General features: G+C 41.0%; 1 protein-coding gene across 1 annotated transcript; it reads right to left on the reverse strand.

Moving 5' to 3' along the window:
* Positions 1 to 13: 13 nt before the first annotated feature.
* Positions 14 to 16,662, reverse strand: LOC141490498 (uncharacterized). Its single transcript, XM_074190476.1, is given in 5 exon segments — positions 14 to 4,916; positions 4,918 to 5,804; positions 12,538 to 12,624; positions 13,136 to 13,262; positions 15,856 to 16,662. Coding segments are annotated over 5 exon segments (2,643 nt in total). The 5' UTR covers positions 15,964 to 16,662; the 3' UTR covers positions 14 to 3,482.
* Positions 16,663 to 21,842: the final 5,180 nt, after the last annotated feature.

Consider the following 21,842-nt stretch of genomic DNA (forward strand, 5'->3'; position numbering starts at 1 on the left):
ATCACTTCATCTATTCATTTGATACAAATCAAAGGAGAATCGAATAATTCTGATCCAATATTTAATTCAGCCTACAGCCTTAATGCCAAATTTGAAGATTTAGCCTGAAGATCTGATCAATGGGTCAAAAATCCCAATTATCACCTGGGAGAACACATCTTTCAAACTCAGGTCAATCAAACCTGTATCGACAGATATAGTTTACTGAATCCCAATTTCCCCAGGGGTCTCTTGCTGCCAGCCCCTCAGAGCTCAGGCTCTGCTGCTTTCAGGGAGTTTGATGCCCATGTTTTATCCTGGCAGTTTTCTGCTCAGAAGTGGGAGGGGACAAGTCCTGGAGGGCCAAGGCATGGGTAGGAGCTGACCTTAAAAATAAGCCTAGGGGCGGCTAGGTGGTGTAGTGGATAAAGCACTGGCCTTGGAGTCAGGAGTACCTGGGTTCAAATCCGGTCTCAGACACTTAATAATTACCTAGCTGTGTGGCCTTGGGCAAGCCACTTAACCCCGTTTGCCTTGCAAAAATCTAAAAAAAAAAAAAATAAGCCTAGTGGGGGGGGTGGCTTTAACGGATAGAATTCCATCCCTGGGGTGGACTTTGGAGGCCAGGGAGGAGTCTAGAGCAAAAGATGCTTCAACCCAGTGGCCAAGGCATTGCCCTTGAAGGGCAGGGCTTGGGGCAAAGAAGGCAAGAGTCTGGAACCTCAGGCACTGAGCAGAGTGGGAGGACTCAAAGCAGGAATTTTGGGGAGCTGAGATATCTACACCTTCTTCCCTTTATGGCTGAGATCTACCTTCCCAAAGCCCACTCTGTGGGGGCTGGTCCTAGGTAGGTCTGAGCCAGTTTCTGAATACCTCTAAGTTTCTGCTAAGGTCCCAGATCATTGGGTCTCCTCCTCATCCTACCTCACAAATAATCCAGGTCCTCCAGGAGCATACCTCCCTCTGGGCCTGGCTACTTGGACCAGCTCTCTGGCCCTTTTTTCCAGACTCCTTGCTCCTAGCTCCTACCTAGACTTGGCCTCTGGAAGGATCCCTAAGTTCTGCCTTCATTCCCTCAGAACCCTTCCTTGGATTCCACAACCCAAACTTCTGCCTAGCCCCCATTATCTGGATATGGGAACTCTTGTTATTTCCCATCAGACCCCAAGCCCTGCAACCAGGGGGTCCCAGAAGTCCTCCCCTGTACCTAGTTACACTTCAGGACACAGTCATCCTGCTTTCCCAGGCACTCCTATCCCTGTCCAGTGTCCCTGACCTCTCTGTCATGAGCTATGTTACACTCTATTGCCTCACAAACCCTCCCTCTGCCCCCCTTCCCAGGTGCTCCCTTGACCCCTCTAATCTCAAAGCTCTCAGTGCTAAAATTCCAGGCCAGGTTTTTGTCTCCCAGTCTCAGACTTCCCCCCTTCATTCCCTGGAGGTTCCATACCAGAGCACTCTCCATCCTCTACCTGCCCTGGATCCCCCCCCAGATCAAGTTAGCTAGATAATATGTTGAGGAGAGGGGATACAGGGAGGGCAGAGGACCAGTGGGAGGGAGAGCTCTGACCCAGGAGCCATTGGGGCTCTGACTGCTTTCATTCCATCTGGGATCCCAAAGTCCTTTCTGACTCTTGGATTCTCTAGGAGAGGGTAGGGAGAGATGGCATAAAAGGAGAGAGGATCATCCTGTTCACTATCTTCATTTGCAAGCCTGCCTCCCTCCTTCTGTAGGGGAGACTCTCTGCCATGATGACAGGGCCTGGGTCTTTCTAACCCATGGCACTGTAAATCCCCATAGGCCAGCTCCCCCTCTGGGATCCTTGTCCCTCCACAAATTAGTCTACAGAAGATCAAGGGATGGCCCAAGGAGGGAACCTGGAGCCTGAGAAAAAGGGTCCTAAGGAACCACAGACACCCATCTCAGGTGAGGATGGTCTATGAGGCTGGCCATATCTCTCTTATAGTTTCTTTATAAAAATAAGCAGGAAATTGAATTCAGTAGTAACCACCCTATCCTGCTTTCTGCTGGTGTCTCAAGCACTAACTCCTCTCCCCCCAAATTTCTGCCCTCTCATTTATAAGTTCTCATTACAACTGACTCACAAGGACGACCACTTCACATAATCCATAGGGATCAACTTCTTCCCCTCTTCTCAGTTCTTCCAGTCAGGCTCTCCCTTGTAACAACTGAAGGTCCAGGAAACCCCTTCACACTGAGCCTTGTATGGACAGGCCATAGGGAGAGTCCTGAAGGCCTCCCCAACTCTTAATACTTGGCAGTGCTGTAAGTAGAACAGACAATGGTTTCCTGGTATTGCTCAAGTCACACCAACCTTTCCAGGTCTCTCTGAATTCCTCTCAGGACAAGTCAATAAGGATTTAGAAATGTCCTACTGTGTGCCAGCACTGTTCAAAACTTTCATGGCCACAGAGGTACAGGGCCTTTCCTCAGGTAGCTCCCAGTCTAATGGGGAGACCTATCAGCAGCTGTCAAAATCAGCTCAGAGAGAGAAGGTGGGAGGTCATCTGAGAGCAAAGGCTGACAGTTTCGGGGTCATAAAATTCCTCTTTCAGAAGATGAGATTTTAGCTGAAACCTGAAGCCTGGGGGCATGGTGAAGAAGCACAACTTCCCAAACTTGGGACATAGCCATTGCAAAGGCACAGAATTAGGATGTGGTGAGTCATGGTCAAGGACCAGACTGGAGGTCAATGTCCCTGGGGCAGAAAAGAGGAGGAGAAAGTGTAAGAAGACTTGAAAAAGGGGTGGGGACTGGGGCCCCTACTGTGGACCATCTTAGGCAGCTTATGTTTTCTTATTTGATCCTGTTGCTGGAGTTGTCAGGGTCCTTATTGGTGACAGGCTGAATAAGGCAGCACAGAATGCAGCCAGACAGGTAGGCTGCCATTTTTTTTTTGCAAGGCAAACAGAGTCAAGCGTCTTGCCCAAGGCCACACAGCTAGGTAATTATTAAGTGTCTGAGGCTGGATTTGAATCCAGGTACTCCTGACTCCACCACTACGCCACCTAGCTGCCCCAGGCTGCCATTTTTAATTGTTTATCAATTGTTTCTATGAGTTTTTCTTTAACTCATTTATTTTTTCGTTTAGATAAGTTTCCAGTTAATTTTTAATCTCTTGTGTTCCTTCTCCATTCTTGAATTTAAGTTTTATTGCATTGCGATCTGAAAAGGATTCATTTACTATTATTGCTTTTCTGCATTTGTGAGGTTTTTTATGTTCTAACATATGGCTAATTTTTGTGTAGATGCCATGGATTGCTGAAAAAAAAAAAAGGCATATTCCTTTCAGTTTTTTTTCCAGGGATCTATCACATCTAACTTTTCTAGAATTTTATTAACCTCAACTTCTTTTTTTATTTTTTTGGTTAATCTAGTTCTGAGATAGGAAAGCTAAAGTCCTCTAATAATTTAGTTTCTGCATTCTCTTGTGATGTCTAAGGTCTGATCTCTAACTGAAGAACTGCTCACATTCAAAATACTAATTAGGTTTCCCTCCATTATGAATCCTCTGATGTTGAGTAAACTGGGAGCTGAGGCGAAAGGACTTCCCACATTCATTACATTTATATGGTTTTTCTTCAGTATGAACCATCTGGTGTCGATTAAGTCCTGCCCTCAGACGGAAGGCCTTCCCACACTCATTGCATTCATAAGGCTTTTCTCCAGTGTGAACTGTCTGATGCCTAGTAACTTCTGCCCTTAGCCGGAAGGCCTTCCCACAGTTATTACACTCATAAGGTTTCTCACCTGTATGGATCATCTGATGTCCAGCAAGGTGTATACTTTGGCGGAAGGCCTTTCCACATTCATCACACTTAAATGGTTTTTCTCCAGTATGAATTCTCTGATGCAGGGTAAGCTCTGTACTATGGTAAAAGGTCTTACCACAGTCTTTACATTCATAAGGTTTATCTCCAGTATGAATTGTCTGATGGCGAATAAGATGTGCACTGAGGCGGAAGACCTTTCCACATTCATGACATTCATAAGGTTTCTCTCCGGTATGAATTCTCTGATGTTGGGCAAGCTTTCCACTCACATGGAAGGCCTTCCCACATTCATTACATTTATAAGGTTTTTCTCCTGTATGAATTCTCTGATGCCGAGCAAGCTGGGCACTCAGACGGAAAGCCTTCCTACAATCATTACATTCATAAGGTTTCTCTCCAGTATGAATCCTCTGATGCTGAGTAAACTGAGAGCTCAGAAGGAAGGCTTTCCCACATTCATTACATTCATAAGGTCTTTCTCCAGTATGAACTGTCTGGTGTCTTGTGAGTTCTGCTCTCAGGCGAAAGGCCTTCCCACATTCATTACATTCATAAGGCTTCTCTCCAGTGTGAATTGTCTGATGTCGAGTGACTTCTGCCCTAAGACGGAATGTCTTTCCACATTCATTACATTCATAAGGTTTCTCTCCAGTGTGAATCATCTGATGGCCAATAAGGTGCACACTCTGACGAAAGGCCTTCCCACACACATTACATTCATAAGGTTTCTCTCCAGTGTGAATCATCTGATGGCCAATAAGGTGCACACTCAGGCGGAAGCCCTTCCCACATTCATTACATTCATAAGGTTTCTCTCCAGTGTGAATCATCTGATGTCCAACAAGGTGCACACTCTGGCGAAAGGCCTTCCCACATACATTACATTCATAAGGTTTCTCTCCAGTATGAATCATCTGATGTCCAACAAGGTGCACACTCTGGCGAAAGGCCTTCCCACATACATTACATTCATAAGGTTTCTCACCAGTGTGAATAGTATGATGCCGAGTAACCTCTGCCTTCAGGCGGAAGGCCTTCCCACATTCATTACATTTAAAAGGTTTCTCTCCAGTATGAATTTTCTCATGTCGGGTAAGCTTCCCAATAACAAGAAAAGTCTTCCCACAAACATTACATTCATATTGGTTTCTCTCCAGAATGCAACCTCTGAGGTTGTGAAAACTGTGAACTCATTTGGGTAGTCTTCTCAAATTCATTATACTCAAAAGATTTCTGTCCAATATGAATAATCTGGTGGCAATTTAACTCTGTGATCTGGCAGAAGGTTTTTCCACAGTCATGGCATTTATAAGGTTTCTCTCTAGTATGAATTATCTGGTGGCGAATAAGATGTGCTTTCTGAGAGAAGATCTTCCTGCAATCATTACATTCATACATTTTCTCCTCAGTATGAATCCACTCATTGGAAGTAACAGATGGAGGCTTTCCACACTCACTGTTTCCATGATCTTTCTCTTCAGCATAGTGAGTTCCTTTATATTCAGTGAGTTGTAGCTTCTCCAGCTCCCTGCATTTATAGGCTTTTTTCCCAGTATCAATTATTTGCTGGGAATTAATACGAGAACCGGGTGTGTATTCATATCGATTCTCTACAGGACACAGTCTATCACAGTCAGTGTATTCTAATTCAGAGCTCAAAGATTTCTTGCTTTTATTACACTTGGGAAACATTCTCTTTAGGGATGAACATGAATTGAAGTTCTTATTCTGTGAGTCATATGCACATAGATTTTCTACCACAGACATTTTCTGTTGTGAAAAAAGGACCGGCCCTACATGGAAATGTCTTCCATACTTAGATTCAAAGTCTCTCAATTTATCATGAATTTTTCTTTTGGCAATTCTGACATTACCAGAATGTACCTCTTTATTATTCTTTTGTATATCTAATCCACCTTCACTTTCCCAGATTTTTCTCAAGCAGGAGAGATAGAAATCATTCCTTGCTGAACTTTTATGAGATGATGGTTCCATAGAAATTCCCTTGACTTCAGGTCTAATCTCCCAATCTAGAAGAGATAAGAAATGTAAATATTCCCATATCCATCTGCTATTTACTAAGGCCTGTCTTTTGTCTCCACCAAAAAGAAATATTGTCAAATATCAAGGGGAAAAACACCATGTGGTTGAAAACCTTTTAAATTAGTCTTCACAACTATTTTGTGATATATAGAATTTATTAAACTTTATAAATGACAAAAGGGATGGTTAGATGGGCAACTGAATAGAAATCTCAAGAATGAAGAAGACCCCTGGGTTAGGTGCTTACTAGTTGTGTGACTTAAAACTCACTTAACTTCTTCATATCTCAGTTCTGTCATCTACAAAAGGTGGGAGTTTACTCTGGAAAGCATGAATAAATAAAGTGTTTAAAATATCCGTACTCTTTGACCCAGAGATTCAGGAGGGGAAGAGAAAAAAAGAAGTAGAAGCAGGAAGAAGGGACAGAGCAAAGTGAGAGATGAAAAGGAGGAGGAGGAATAGCTAAAAAATTTAATATATATATATATATACATACACACATATATATAGTATCTAAGTAAATATATAAGAATATAAATGTAATGGAAAATTAACAGATATGATGAATACATAGAAGCATGGAAACACAATCATGAACTGATACAAAGTGAAGTAAATAAAACCAATAAAATAAACACAAATTTAGAGTTAAGAGTTGGAGGCAATTACTGAACCAACATAAATGAAAAGAACACAAAACAATGAAAAATAAGTGTTACCCAATGAGCATTATGAAACTTCAAAGAAATGTGAATTTTTTTTTAGATTTTTTTTTGCAGGGCGATGGGGTTAAGTGGCTTGCCCAAGGCCACACAGCTAGGTATTTACTAAGTGCCTGAAGCCGGATTTGAACTCAGGTACTCCTGACTCCAGGGCCTGTACTCTTTCTACTGCACCAGCTAGCCACCCCGAAACATGAATTAAAAAAAAAGACAAACTTTTCCCTACTCCTCTGTCTTTAATATTCAGTCTATCTTCATTTAATTCATCCAATAATCCCTACCCTTTCTGTCTATTAATATGGCTAGATCACTACTATCTTTTTAAAAAAAATTACAAACCTCTAATTTCCTCAGGATCTTATCCTGCACATTTCCTTTCTCAACTAAATTCCTAGAAAATGATATATATGTTAATTTCTCCACTTTCACACCTCTTCAGTCCCATTGAATAAAACATCTTATCCTATGGCAACCAACAACCTCTACTGCTATCATTGTCTGAAACAGCTGACCTTCCTCAATTTAGTTTGTTTCATGAGTTTTCTCTTTTTTCCCCCCTCCTATATTAAAAGAAGATTTTATTGAAATCACAGTCCCATTAAACACAGAGCTACTGAAAGGCAATTCAGTCAAGGGAACTCACTTCAAAGACTGCCTCTTTATTTGATCATCATCTTGGGATACCAATTGATGGAATAACCAAAGTTTACCAACAATGTGCTCAATGCAGGTATTTATGGAAAAAACAACCAAGTTCTTGATTTCAAATGGGGGGAGGGAGAAGGATGAGGGGTAGAATGGCATGTATGGATATAAATAAAAATAACTGAGACTTAAGTAGAGGGGACAGAAAGGAGGAGGAAGAAAATTCAAGGAATGGGCACAGCCAGAGTAAAAATATGACTACTCTTCCCTTCTACCTAATACACAAAGATCAAAGCCCAGGATACTCAGCTTTACCTGCTAGTCCTTCCTTTGCTTTCCTGCAGGAATTGGTACTTCTTTTTTTTTTTTTAGGTTTTTGTGAGGCAGATGGGGTTAAGTGGCTTGCCCAAGGCCACACAGCTAGGTAATTATTAAGTGTCTGAGACCGGATTTGAACCCAGGTACTCCTGACTCCAGGGACAGTGCTTTATCCACTGTGCCACCTAGCTGCCCCAGGAATTGGTACTTCTAAGAGAGATACTATAGAAAATCATGAATCAAAGAAGAAAAGTCTAGAATAAACAAAAAGGAACGAGAACAGAGAATCCTTTTTAGAAAAAGATGAGAAAATGAAATTTTTTTAAACTAACAAAAATACATTGAAAAAAAGCAGAGGAAGAGGTATTTTATAATACTCCTTAATTGAAAGATAACAGAAAAGGGGGATAATTAGATAAAAGAATGGAAGCTACCTGTAAAGTGGGAAGAAAAAACTTTACCAGGTTTTCATTTTATGAGGGAGCAATAGTGTACAGAACTATAAACTACTATTGATATCAATCCAACAATTTTAAATAAAATCCTGTCAGACTATAGTAATTCATGCAAGAATCATTCATAATGACCAATGTGAATATATAACAAGACCATAAGGATGGTTCAACATTAGGGAAGCAATCGACATAATCATATTAGAAATAAAACACCTAAAACCACATGATGATATCAATTGATGTGGAAAGTCTTTGACAAAGTATACTTAAGGAAAAAAAGATATTGAGTGACCTTAAGAGAAAAGTCACAAAAATATTTATCTAAAACCAAAAGCAGGCATGATATACAATGGAGATATACTAGAAATTGCTGTTGTTCAGTCATATTTGACTTTGTGATCCCATTTGGGATTTTCTTGGAAAAGATCCTGGCAAAGTTTGCCATTTCCTTCTCTAGCTCATTTTACAGATGCAGAAATGGTGAAGTGATTTACCTGAGGTCACACAGTAAGTGCCTGAGGACTTTCGAACTCAGGAAGAACATGTTTCCTGATACCAGGTCATGCACTTTATCCAGTGCATCACCCAACTGCCACATACACTAGAAGCTCTCCAAATACATATATATATATATATATAGGAGTAAAGCAGGGATACCTACTCTCAACTATTTTATACAGTTTAAGGAATGTTATCAATAGCATAAGAGGAAATAACTTAAAGGTGTAAAAAAGATAAAGAGTAGATAAAATTATCTGCTAATGGTTTACATAGAAAATCCAGGAAATTGATAAAATGCTGATATACAGCATTCCAGGTTATAAAATAAACCCATAAAAATAGAACATTCCAAGTAATTACATAATGTATAAAACATCTGGTGATTGATAAACTAAAGCACTCAAAATACCTCTGTTTATAAATATAAATTTGTTTTCAAAATTTCTACCATTCAGTAAGTAAAATATTCAATGGAAAAAATAAGAGATTTAGAATATCAAGGGAAAATAGTGAAAGAAAAATAACACTTCTTTAATTCACACCATATTATGAAACATCAAGTAAACAAAACCACCTAGTTTTGTTTGAAAATATTGGTTAAGGGGGGCAGCTAGGTGGCACAGTGGATACAGCACCGGCCCTGGAGTCAGGAGGACCTGAGTTCAAATCAGACCTCAGACACTTAATAATTACCTAGCTGTGAAGGCAAGCCACTTAACCCCATTGCCTTGCAAAAACCTAAAAAAAAATATTGGTTAAAAAAATAAAGAGAGGTATATTAATGGAGCACACTAGACAAGGCAAGATCAGAAACAATTGAAGTCAATAAACCAGTGTTTGAGAAACCTGAAAACAAACTTAGAAGAGAACATATCTGATAAGAAGTTCTGGAAAAGTGGAAAAGCAGGCTGGCAGAAATTAGGCTTAGATCAATACCTTGCACTGTTTTCCACAAGATACTTTAAATATGCATCTTAATATTAAATATCATACTATAAAAAATTAGAAGAGATTATATAATTTTCACATCTTCCAAAGCTATGAGTAGGAAATAAATTCTTAAACAAGGGGTGGAAAATAAGGAATAGAATGAGTTAAGTGAGTGAATGAATGATTAATTTAAGTATACATAAAGTCCTTACTACATATAAAGTACCATGATAAGCTCTAAAGAAACACATAGGAAAGTAAGATCTCCAAGCCTCTCATTTTAATGTGGGAAACAATATATATGAAAGGGTCAGTCACAAGTAGAATGGATATTATAATTGCAAAAGATTAAATATATAATATTACATGCAATTGAAAATCTGCACAAACATAATGAACTTATGCTAAGAAGAAAAATGTTTTTCTGGGGAAAAAAATTATCAGATTTTGCTGATAAGTCCAGAAGATTATTATAAGCAACTATTAGGGAATTACTTTTCTTCATACATATACAGAGCTAAAAACTATTCCCCATTAGATAAGTGGTCAAAGAATATAATGAAGACGTTCCATATATCCACATATGTTCCAAATCACTAATAATGAAAAAATGCAAATCAAACCAACCCTGAGGTCTCACCTCACACACTAAAAACTGGCAAACATCATAGGAACTGTCAATGTTGGTGCATTGTGGGAAGACAGACACATGCATTGCTGGTGAAGAATCATTTAGGAAATCATTTTGAAATTATGCAAAACTAGTGTCTAAAATGTCCAAGCTGTTCAATCCAGAGATTCCACTCCTAAGCTTATGTTTAAGAAAGTTATTGATATTAAAATCCCCATGTGGGGGCAGCTAGGTGGTGTAGTGGATAAAGCACCAGCCTTGGAGTCAGGAGTACCTGGGTTCAAATCCAGTTTCAGACACTTAATAATTACCTAGCTGTGTGGCCTTGGGCAAACCACTTCACCCCATTTGCCTTGCAAAAAAAAAACCTAAAAAAATCCCCATGTACAACAAATATTTACAATAGCCCACTTTTTATGATAGCAATGAATCAGAAACAATGTAGATTCCCCTTGACTGGGGAACAGCTAACTAAATTGTGGTACATGAATTTTTGGAATATTACTCTACTATGGTAAATGTAATGAATGCAGAAAAGCATGGAAAGGTTTATATGAACTGGTACATAAGTATCATACATTGTAAATATTTATAAGCTTTTTTGATGAATCAATCAGTTATTTTTTTAGTAATTATTTGTTATATGAGATGGGGAAGGGATAATGGGGAAAATATGATATGAAAAAGGACATTAATGAAAACTCCTAAGAAAGAGGAAAATTAATAAATTGTTGTAGTCTAATTACCAAAGCAAAGGACAGATGAAAAATCACATTCTTTCTTAGAAGAGATTGGGGAAGATAAGTGCAGAGCACTAATCAGAATGGTGGACTTCGTGAATGTATTGGTTTGTTTTTTCTGAGTGAATTCTTCCTCTTAAAACAAATTGTTATCAGAGGTGGCCCTCTGGGAAGCAAGACAGGCTGGAAAAACTGCTATACCTCCTCTTGCTGAGAACTGTGTCTCAGAGGTAGATTACTAAGACATGTCCAAAACACAACTCATTCCCTTTCCCCCACAACCTTCCCTTCCTGTTCCAGGCACACCCATTGCACCCAGCTCAGTATCCTGGGCACTATCCTCCACTCCTTAGTCTCCCTATTTCCACATCTGGCTGCCATTTTTACCTCCACATTTTCATTCAGAAACCCTCTCATATATACAATTTCAATTCAGGTCCTCATTGCCTCTCACCTAGATTACTGCATCAAGGGAAACAATATATATGAAAGGGTCAGTCACAAGTAGAATGGATATTATAATTGCAAAAGATTAAATATATAATATTACATGAAATTGAAAATCTGCATAAACATAATGAACTTATGCTAAGAAAAATGGCCAAAATGTTTTATAGTATGATATTTAATATTAACAATACATATTAAAGGGTCAGCCACATCTCCTTACCTTGAGATTTCTAGCACAATAATCCCTTCTACCTTGCCTTAAGCTCAGATATGATCATCTCACTCTAAACTCCAAGGACTCATCTCTAGACTCAATAGAAACTCCTGTTTGGCTTATTATGCCTTTCAAAAGTAGACTGAACTTCCCCTTCTGTACAAGTTGGCCATCTTTCTGCTCCTCCCACACAACACTCAACCTCATATCACAAGAATTTGGAACTTATTTCAAAATATGTGAAAAGGAAAAAAAAAAACCTCATCAGAAAGAGAACTAGAAGTGATGTAGAAAGAAGAAGGCAGAATCAGAATATGCATAAGCCCTACAACAAAGGAGGGGAAAAAAGGTGGCAAATTACTAAAAACAGACAGAACCAAGAGCTTGGAGGGTGATATACCAGATAGAGCTTATTCTAATTCTATTTGAAGCAATGATGAAGAGAGGTAAAGCAAAGGATGGACAGTAATAACTTGCTAGGGAGAAAGAGAGACAGAAAGAGAAACTGAGGCAGGGAGAGAAAGAAACAGAGACAGAGAACATGGAGAGGTTGAAGAAGGGGATGATGGAGGGCTGGATTTGTATCCTGGCTCTGCTACTTACTCTTCACCGTATAACCTTGGATAAGTCATGACGTTCTCTGGACCTCAGTTTTCCTAACTTTTAAAATATGGACATTAGACTGGATAATCTAAATCTATGATCCTATGTCCTACTCCCTATTGGGGGTCCCATTTTTTTTCCAAAGGCTGAAGGGACAACTGATTCAGAGTTGAAGAACCAGATTTGTCCTGGGAAAAGATCAGGCTCCCTGAAGGAGCTCATCCTATATAGGCTTAGCTCTTCTCCCCAGGCCAGGGACCTTCAAGGATGACTCCCTGGCCAACATTTTAGAGAATGCCAGACCTGGGAGTCCAGCATCTGACACTTATTAGCTATCTAACTCTGGGCAAGTGACTTAACCAGCATGGGTATCTCCCAAGGTGGCTGGATCAGAAAGAAAATACTTTGCAAGTCTTAAAATATTATGCAACCACTGACTATTATCATTATCATTAATGATCCAAGAATTGCTTTTTGCAATGACCAATCTGCCTGAAGGTCGGTCACTCACCTGGACAATTGCCTCCTGAGACTTCTCTCCAAGGTGCTTCCCCTCGTTCCAACTGATGGATCACATCTGGCTTGAAAACGGCAAGTCCTGCTCATTGGAAATGGAAAGTGCTGGGGACAGGGAGCCCCCTCTGATCCATCCCAGATCCTTTGAGAAAAAGTGGGCTTTCTCAGATGGCCCAGATTACTACCAAGGCCCACTGAAGGAGGCTCTGTATTCTAACCCTAGGAATTTTAGGGAATGGGTCCCAGATTGCATCAGTCAATTTGCCTCATGCCCACTAAGAGGCAGAAAATTTTTCTTGTCTGCTGTTTCCTCTTCACATTGGGACTTTAGGGGACCTGAGGAAACAGGGATAACATTATCAAGCTCCCAGTTTCCTGTTGCTACAAGCAAACACCTACTGTAGAATGTCAGCTCCTTGAGGGCTGCCCCATGTCTTTTTCTCTTTGCCTGGCCACACAGGAGGAGCTTAATAAATGCAGGCTGGATTGCAGAAAGGACTTTCCCCTGGGCGGGGGGGGGGGGGGGGGGGGGGGTAGAGAGGCAGCTAGCACAGGGCACACCGAACACTAATAGCTCAAGAACTGTTCCTCACCTAGGCAGACCAAGTTCCCGTAGTTCTCCAGCATCACCTCCCTGTAGAGCTCCTTTTGGGAATGGTCCAGTTGTCCCCATTCCTCCCAGGTAAAGTCAACAGTCACATCCCTGAATGTCACCTGTACCTGAAACATCAAATCCAAGTCCCCTTATTCAGAGATCATTCCTCTGACAGAGCCCAGGAAGGAGCAGAGCTGGTAGAATTACTGAGGGTCCTCCTTGCAGGGTTAAGGTTTTAGTGGATTCCAAGTCACAAATTGTTTCTTTACCTACCAGGCCTCACTTGGTTACACACCAAATTAAAAACTCAAATGTTATGTGAAACACCCCAGTGCAGGGTCTGAGCTCACAACCCACCTCTGCCCCAGCCCACTGGAGAAGCTATGGCTCATGGTCCTGTGTAGAGAGGCCTTCAGTGTCTGTGGACTCCTTGCATTTCTTCTTGTGAGAACTGCCTGCTCCTCTCTCCCGGGAAAGTACAACCAGATGGTTGGGAAAGGCTGAGTGCATAAGGCAGAACAGCTCAGAGCTGAGACTGAATCCCATCTTCTGACTACCAGGCCCTGCTTCCTCACTTCTATCATACTCCCTCTGGCTCTGTCTTCTCATGTCCTATCATGTCTTCAGTTTGCACCTTGTTTATAACTTGTCATTTTAGGGGAGGGGGGCGGGGGGATGCTCAGTATCACTTGGCAGGGTCAAAGCGGAGACTTGGAGGCCAGTTATCTGCTTTATGATGCCTTCCTTCTGCCACCAGTGCTTCTATTCATTACATGGTACTGTCACTCGCACATTTTTTAGAATCATGAAATCCTAGATAGCTTGGCAGATGAGCCACCCAAGGTTCAGAGAACAGCGTCTCACTCAAAGTCCAGCAAAGATCTGATCTGCCATCCAGGAGAGATAGGAAAGACCAGGCCAACTCTAACCCTATAGGGATTCCTCCCCACCTCCCACCCCAGCCTCTCCAACCATAATGCCGGTACAATAGTCAGCTATGACATCAAGCTCCCCTTACATTTGTTTATCTTACTCAAACCAAAGATTGCATCATAACATTTGTGGACAGAGAGGCATCAGGAGAAGTGGCTGCCCTGAGATGGCCCTCCAGAAGCCTTTTTCCACCATAGCTCAATCCTATTTTGGAATGCTCCAGCTGCTCTCCTTCCAGACCCTCAACATCTTGAGCTGCTCCTGACACAGCCCCTGTATTTTTAAACACATGTCTCAGGTCATCCTTGGATGGCTGTGGCTGATTCAAGGAAAGTCTCTTCGGCTTGGTTCTGACTGGCTAAATGAAGACAAAACTTGTTTTGGTGCCAGGGGACAGCCCAGAGCTGTCTTCTCCAGCTGTGGGAACCTCCAGAGTTGCAAACACAGTGCAGAAGCCTCCTTCAAGGAAAGCTTTTTTCCAAATTTCATGGAGCCCTCCTTCCCTCTTGCCACCAGAGCTGCCCTGTGCCATGGAACTTGTTAGATAATTCCTTAGAGATGCCAATTATGCTATTTCTTGCCTGCTACCCCCACCCCCTAGATCACCCAGGACCCTCTTCCTCCTGGTCATTTCTGGGTTCCACTTCCAATCCGGTCTACATATACAGATACCTTCAACCCAATGCTGGCCTTCTCTGAACACTGTTGAGCCAAGCACCTTAGAGGTCTCAGACTGCATGGGTGGGTGGGGGAGGCCTGCATGTTAGGAGCCCCAATTCAAACAGGACAATGCCTGGGCAAGCAAAACATCTAAGACCAAGGGGACACACACACCACCCCGGATTAGGCATTTGATCCTGACAGTCACTAATCCAGGAACAGAACTTGCTGGCTCTCTCCTCTCTCTTTCTGTGGTTCTATAAAGAAACTGTATGACCTTAACCTGTGTCTTAAAGAAATTATGTGGAATTCCCTAAATACCAACTTTTTTCTTTTCCAAGTAATTTTCTTTTTTTCTGGAAACAAGAAACAATTGTTTTTTATGAGAAAATGTCACTCCACTTGAAGTGAGCTGACCCCAGGGCTAGGCTCTCTATTCTTTCCTTCCTCCTGAGATCAAATAGCAGAGGCCTTAGCCTTCCAGTCAGGCCAACCCCCCAAGTCCCAAATTATACATACTTAGCATGTCTATGAACCCTATGTGGAAGGATACCTTGGAGTTCTGCCAAGCTGGACTCTACGTGGAAAAGCTTCTAATACTTCCTGTTAGTGTCTCAGGACCTCAATGTTTTCATCGGGAGAAATTAGGGTGGCAGTCCTTTTAAAGCTTACAAGCTTTCTAAGTTGTACAATGTAGAAACCTTAGCTTTATTTCTGTAGCTTCCTTTAGCATCTCTGGTAGCACACTTTGCCCTGAGAATACAAGCCCAGGACCTCCTGACAAATGAATGAGGTGGGGAGTGAATGGTGACTGGAAAAAAGGGATGGAGGGAAGGGAGGTGCATTCCTATGATGTAGGGAGATAGGGAAGTGAGGCACTATGAAGTACCAGAAAGAGCTCCCTTTGGAGTCCACAGACCTGCATCCAAAACTTAGCTCTGTTCTTCTCTAGTTGCAGGACTTTTTGGCAAAATTCACTTGGCCCAAGCTCTGACAGAGTAAGATTGGATGAATTATCCTTCAAGTTTATGATTCTGATAGTTTCTTCCCCAAGAGGGCATGGGACAGAAATGTGAATGCACTGCCCAAAGATGGCATTCCAGAAAGCAGCAAATTCCCACTCACCTGGGGGGTCCTGGCTGTCAGGAGCATGGGAGTCATTCCTGCCTCTGAGTTCTTGGAAGACAGATCTGGGGAGGAAAGGGGAGTCACCAGAGGACAGAGAGATGCCATCCTGGCAGGTGCCAGGAAGACTTATCACTCCACTCACATCTTCACTGTGGGCTTGGGCATGGGGAGAGGTAACCTAGGGCAGAGAAGGCTGCCCTAGATGTCTGTGGACTGCAAAGATAGTTTGGACACATAGTGGCAGCCCAGAGCACCTCCCTAGAATGATATGGCTGGATTCCTCTGCTCTGGCTGAGGGTCAGAGTTAGGGTTCGAGCCCCAGGAAATAGTCCCTGCTCTGAGTAGCTGAGAATGGGGGAGGGGAGAGAAGGAAGAAGAGGGGGCACAAAGAAGAGATCAGATAGAAGGAGGGAGAAAGGTGACTACGAAGAGGATAGGGAGAATCAGAGAAAGGAGGAAGGAAAAGGAAAAGGAGGCCGGAAAAAGGATGATGAGCAGGAGGCGGAAGAAGAAGGAGGAGGAGAAAGAAGAGAAAGATGGAGAGAAGGAAGAAGAGGAAGAGTGATGGAGAAGGAAGGATAAGAGGGTGGGGAAGGCGAAGAAGAGATGAGGAGGAAGGAAGGTGCAACGTTTAGGGAGGAGGCAGAGAAAGGAGGAAGGGGAGGAAGAAAAAGATGAACGGGAGGAGGAAGAGGAGAAAGATGGGAGAAGAAGGAAGAAGAGGAAGAGTGATGGAGAAGGAAGGATAAGAGGGTGGGGAAGGCGAAGAAGAGATGAGGAGGAAGGAAGGTGCAACGTTTAGGGAGGAGGCAGAGAAAGGAGGAAGGGGCAGAAGAACAAGATGAACGGGAGGAGGAAGAGGAGAAAGATGGGAGAAGAAGGAAGAGTGATGAAGAGGAAGGAGGGAAAGAGGAGGGGGAGGAGGAAGGAGGGGGAGGGGAGATTCTGGGGAGACGAGACGGGGGGCAGATGAGGAGGGGGAGGGGCCTTGAGCCCCACCCTCTGAGGGAAAGGGTTCGCAGGGGTGGTCCTCGGGGCAGGAGCGCGCCGGACGCGGCGGGGGTCCCTGGCACCGTTAGATGCCCCCCGAAGGCGGCTCAAGCGCCGACTCCGCGCTGCCCCCTGCGGAGATGCTACCGGAAGTGCCCGCCCCAGGAGCCGGAGGCTTCCGCGTTCCCATGACAACAGGCGAGCGAACGCCCCTGGGAATCGTAGTCTCAGCGGCTGGAGGAAGCGGAGCGGCGCCCCCTGCTGGCCGGAGCGCTTCTGAGCCCATGCTAGGGAGGCAAGCCCCCAGACGCAGTCGGACGGCTGGGGCGAAGCATGGGGCCCGCGATCACAATCCCAGCACAAAAAGCGCAGTCGGGGCTCTCCTCCCTCCACCCCAGGGGCAGAGCTCAGCAGTCAAAAGGAGCCTAAAGCCAAAGCGCGCCGGTCACAGAAAGCTACTGTGCAGGGAGAGGTGGTGAAAAAGCCACCTCGGAAGAAGAAACCAGGACAAATGACCTACATTCATACACTCAAAGGAGTCTGTGAAGTGGGCTCAAATCCAAACCCTCATAGAAGAGTTTAAGAAAGAATTTAAAAACTAAAAAGAGAGGAGGAAGAAAAAGGGGAAAAAAACAAATGAAAGCCCTGAATTATGAAAACTGACCAAAGAAAGCAACTCCTTTAAAGGTAAAAAGAGCCAACGGGAAATAGAATTCAAATCTTGACAAAATGAAATCAACCAACTAGAAAAGGAATGTAATTCATCCAAAACTCAAATCAGCCAACTGGAAAGGGAATATGGCTCAGCAAAAAAGTAAAATTAACCAAATGGAAAAGGAAACACAAAAGCTTACTGAAGAAAATCAGCCCTAAGAAATGAATATTGGGCAAATAGAAACTAATGAATCTATGAGACACCAAGATTCCGTCAAAGTCAAAAGGCTGAAAAAATGAAGAAAATAGGAAAACAAACAACTGGAAAATGGATCCAAGAGAGATAATGTACAAATTATTGGTCTACTACTAGAAAGCCTAGATCACAAAAAGCCTGGAAAATATTTTTCAGGCTATTATCAGGGGAAACTGTCCAAATATACTAACTAAAGAAAACAGAATAGCCCTTGAAAGAATACACAGAACACTGCCAGAAATGAGACCTCAAGATAAAAACTCAAGGACTATCATAACCAAATTCCCATATTCCCATAGAAAGGAGAAAATATTGTAAACATCCAAAAAGAAGCAATTTAAATATAAATGAAGCACAATCAGAATTACACAGGACTTATCAACTTCAACATTAAAGGATCAGAGGGCCTGCAATATATTTTGGAGGGCAAAGGACCTTGTATTACATCCAAGAATTTACTACCCTGAAAATTCAACATTCTGTCAGGGAAAAGATGGATGTTCAACAAAATTGAGGACTTCCAAAATTTCCTGATAAAAAGATCAGGAAAATTCTATCTTTGAATATAAGACTCAAGAGATACATAAAAAAGTAAACAGAAAGGGGAAAAAAAGTCAAGTGTTAACCAAGAACATTAAATTGTATATAATCATACAAGGGAAGATAATACTTGTACCCCTGGAGAATAGTATTGTTCTTAGGATAGTTAAAAGGTTGAACATAGTTGAGATTTTATTTAGAGGATATAGGTATGGTTGATTCTTGTTCTTCAATATTGAAAAAGACAAAAACAGCATTATGTTTGAGACAAATTACAATCAATGCATTGGACTGTGACTGATCAGACCAATATAACCTTGGAATGCGCTACCACAGGTTGGGCACAAATAATCCAGGTAAACCCTTGGGGTGTTTAAAACCTATGTATCCTACATTTCCTTTGAGCTACATTAATTCTGCCTTTCTCATAGAGCTCAGCATTTTCTCTCAGGAGTGCATCCTCTGCTAAGTGGTCCTCCCATCCCATATAATCAATGCTAAAGCATTTAAGAGAGATCTTCAGGGTGTCCCAGGATTAAAAGTACTTAGAGGCTCTATACATAATTAAATAAGAAGTGACTTTACATTGCTAGATACTTAGAGGTTTGTAGTATCATAGTTGGGGTGCTAAAGGGACAGTGGGAGAGAGTGTACCTGATCCTTTGGTTGGGGAAGGCTATAAAGCTATAGGGCTATGATTGGAGTACTACAGGGTTTGAAATGGAAGGAGACATTATACTTAGACTGGATATGAAAACACCATGAAGAATTATGCTTTGCTTGATTTGGTTACAATTGGAAGGAGTATGCTGGGGGGGGGGGGGTTACAAATAATTCCTGAAATGATTTGGCTTTACATGTTGCTTTGGCCCATGAGCATTATCTTGTGTCCATGGAGGGTACTAGAAAAAGGGGTAAGGTATAAAGTGATTATAATTTGATGTGATTCATGACTCTTGAGAAGTGTATTTCTTTCTCTTTTTTTTTTAGGTTTTTGCAAGGCAAATGGGTTAAGTGGCTTGCCCAAGGCCACACAGCTAGGTAATTATTAAGTGTCTGAGACCGGATTTGAACCCAGGTACTACTGACTCCAAGGCCAGTGCTTTATCCACTGTACCACCTAGCTGCCCCAAGAAGTGTATTTCTAATGAGACAGAAGGGAAAGTATTTAGTGACTATGAGGCCATGCTGCTTATCAAGCAATCAATTAACCTTTGAAAAATAAAACTATCAGGGTAGATAAAAGGAGTATATTTTGACAAAGGGATATAAAGTACAATTTAGGATTAAAACAATAACATAAAAAGAAGGACCACACTAAGAGAAGGCTAGGCATTGGTGGATAAATAACACTAGGTGAAGAGGCACTAGGATCTTTTATACTAGAAGAAAGAATGATTGAATAAATTCTATTCAATAGATTTGGCCCAGAGAGGAAATAACATACATTCTCAATTGGGCTTAAAAAAATCTATCCTACCCCTCAGGGAAGCTGGGGGGGGGGGGAGAAGGGAAAGAAAAGGGAAGAAGGGACTGACAAAAGGGAAGGCAAAGATATAGATGAAAGTAAACTTAAAGTTAAATTTTTTTTTAAAAAAGTTAAAGAGGTAGGGAACAAAACATAGGTAAGGAAGAATAAAGGAGGGAAAGGAAAGAGAAAAATGTAAACAGGGAAGGATAATATGGAGGAAAATAAAGAATTAGTAATCTTAACTGTAAATGTGAATGGGATGAATTCTCCCATAAAATGGAAGTGGATAGCAGAATGGATTAAAAACAAAAATCCACAATGTGTTCTTTACAAGAAACACATTTGAAGCAAAGAAATACATACATGGTAAAGGTAAAAGGGTGGAGCAAAACATATTATGCCTCAGTGGAAGTAAATCAGGGGTAATGATCCTGATCATAGACTAAAGCAACAGCAAAAACAGACCTCGAGGCAATGATATTATTAAACATATATGCACCTAGTAGTCTAACATCCAAATTCCTAGAAAGAAACTGAATTACACAGAGACAGAAAGCAAAACTATAATGTAGGAGACCTCAACTTACCTCTAGAACTTGATAACTCCAACCATAAAATAAACAAGGAGGAAGTTAAGAAGGTGAATAAAATCTTAGAAAACTTAGGTATGATAGAAACAATGGGGCTACAAAAGAATATGCCTTTTCTCCTCAGTTCATGGCACCCATACCAAAATTGACCATGTACTAGGGCATAAAAACCTTAGTCAAATGCAGAAAGGCAGATCATGATGCAATAAAAATTATATGTAATAAAGGGCCATGGAAGGATAAATCAAAAATTAATTGGAAACTAAATAACTTAATTTTAAAGAACAAGTGGATTAAATAACAAATCATAGAAATAATCATTTCATGGAAGAAAATATAACAATGGGAAATCATATCAAAATTTATGGAATGCAGCCAAAGAAGTTTTTAGGGGAAATTTTATATCTCTAAATGCTTATATGAATAAAATAGAGGAAGAGGAGATCAATGAATTGAGTATGCCACTAAAATAGCTAATCATAGAACAAATTAAAGATCCCCAATTTAATACCAAATTTGAAGTTCTAAAAAAAAGGAGAGATTAATAAAATCGAAAGCAAGAAAATAATCTAATAAGACATAGTTGGTTTTCTGAAAAAAGGAGGTAAATCATTGATTAATCTGATTTAAAGAAAGAAAGAATACAAAATTACCAGTATCCCAAATGAAATAGGTGGGGGCAGCTGGGTGGCAAAGTGTATAGAACACCAGCCCTAGAGTCAGGAGTATCTGAGTTCAAATCCAGCCTCAGACACTTAATAATTACCTAGCTGTGTGGTCTTGGGCAAGCCACTTAACACCATTTGCCTTGCAAAAACTGGGGGAAAAAAGAAAAAAGAAAGAAAAATGAAAAAGGTGAACTTAACACCAATGAGGAGGAGATTAAAGATGTAATTCAGAGCTATTTTGTCCAACTGTTTACCAATAAATTTGATAACCTGAATGAAATGGATGAATATTTACAAAAATACAAACTACCCAGATTAACAGAGGAGGAAACAAAATACTTAAATAACCCATTTCACAAAAAAGAAACATCAATAAACTCTCAAGAAAAAATTTCCAGGTCCAGATGAATTTACAAGTGAATTCTACAAACATTTAAGGAACAAAAACTATTTTTAAAAATAAGAGGAGCTCTGATAAATTCCTTTTGTGATTCCAAAGTTATAGACCAATCTCCTTAATTAAAATTGATGCAAAAATCTTAAATAAAATTTTAGCAAAGAGATTACAGCAAGTTATTACTAGGCTATCAGATAGGATTTCTACCAGCTAGGCAGGGATGATTCAATATTAAGAAAATACTCAATGTAAGTTCAAACATAATCAATAATAAAACCAACTGAAAACATGATTATCTCAAAGATGCTAAAAAAGGCTTTGACAAAATAGAACATCCAGTACATCTAATACAACAAAGACTAGAGAGTATAATAAATGGAGTTTTTCTTAAAATAATAAGCAGTATCTATCTAAAATC

Source organism: Macrotis lagotis, chromosome 6 (assembly GCF_037893015.1).
Source record: "Macrotis lagotis isolate mMagLag1 chromosome 6, bilby.v1.9.chrom.fasta, whole genome shotgun sequence".
NCBI classification, from domain to species: domain Eukaryota; kingdom Metazoa; phylum Chordata; class Mammalia; order Peramelemorphia; family Peramelidae; genus Macrotis; species Macrotis lagotis.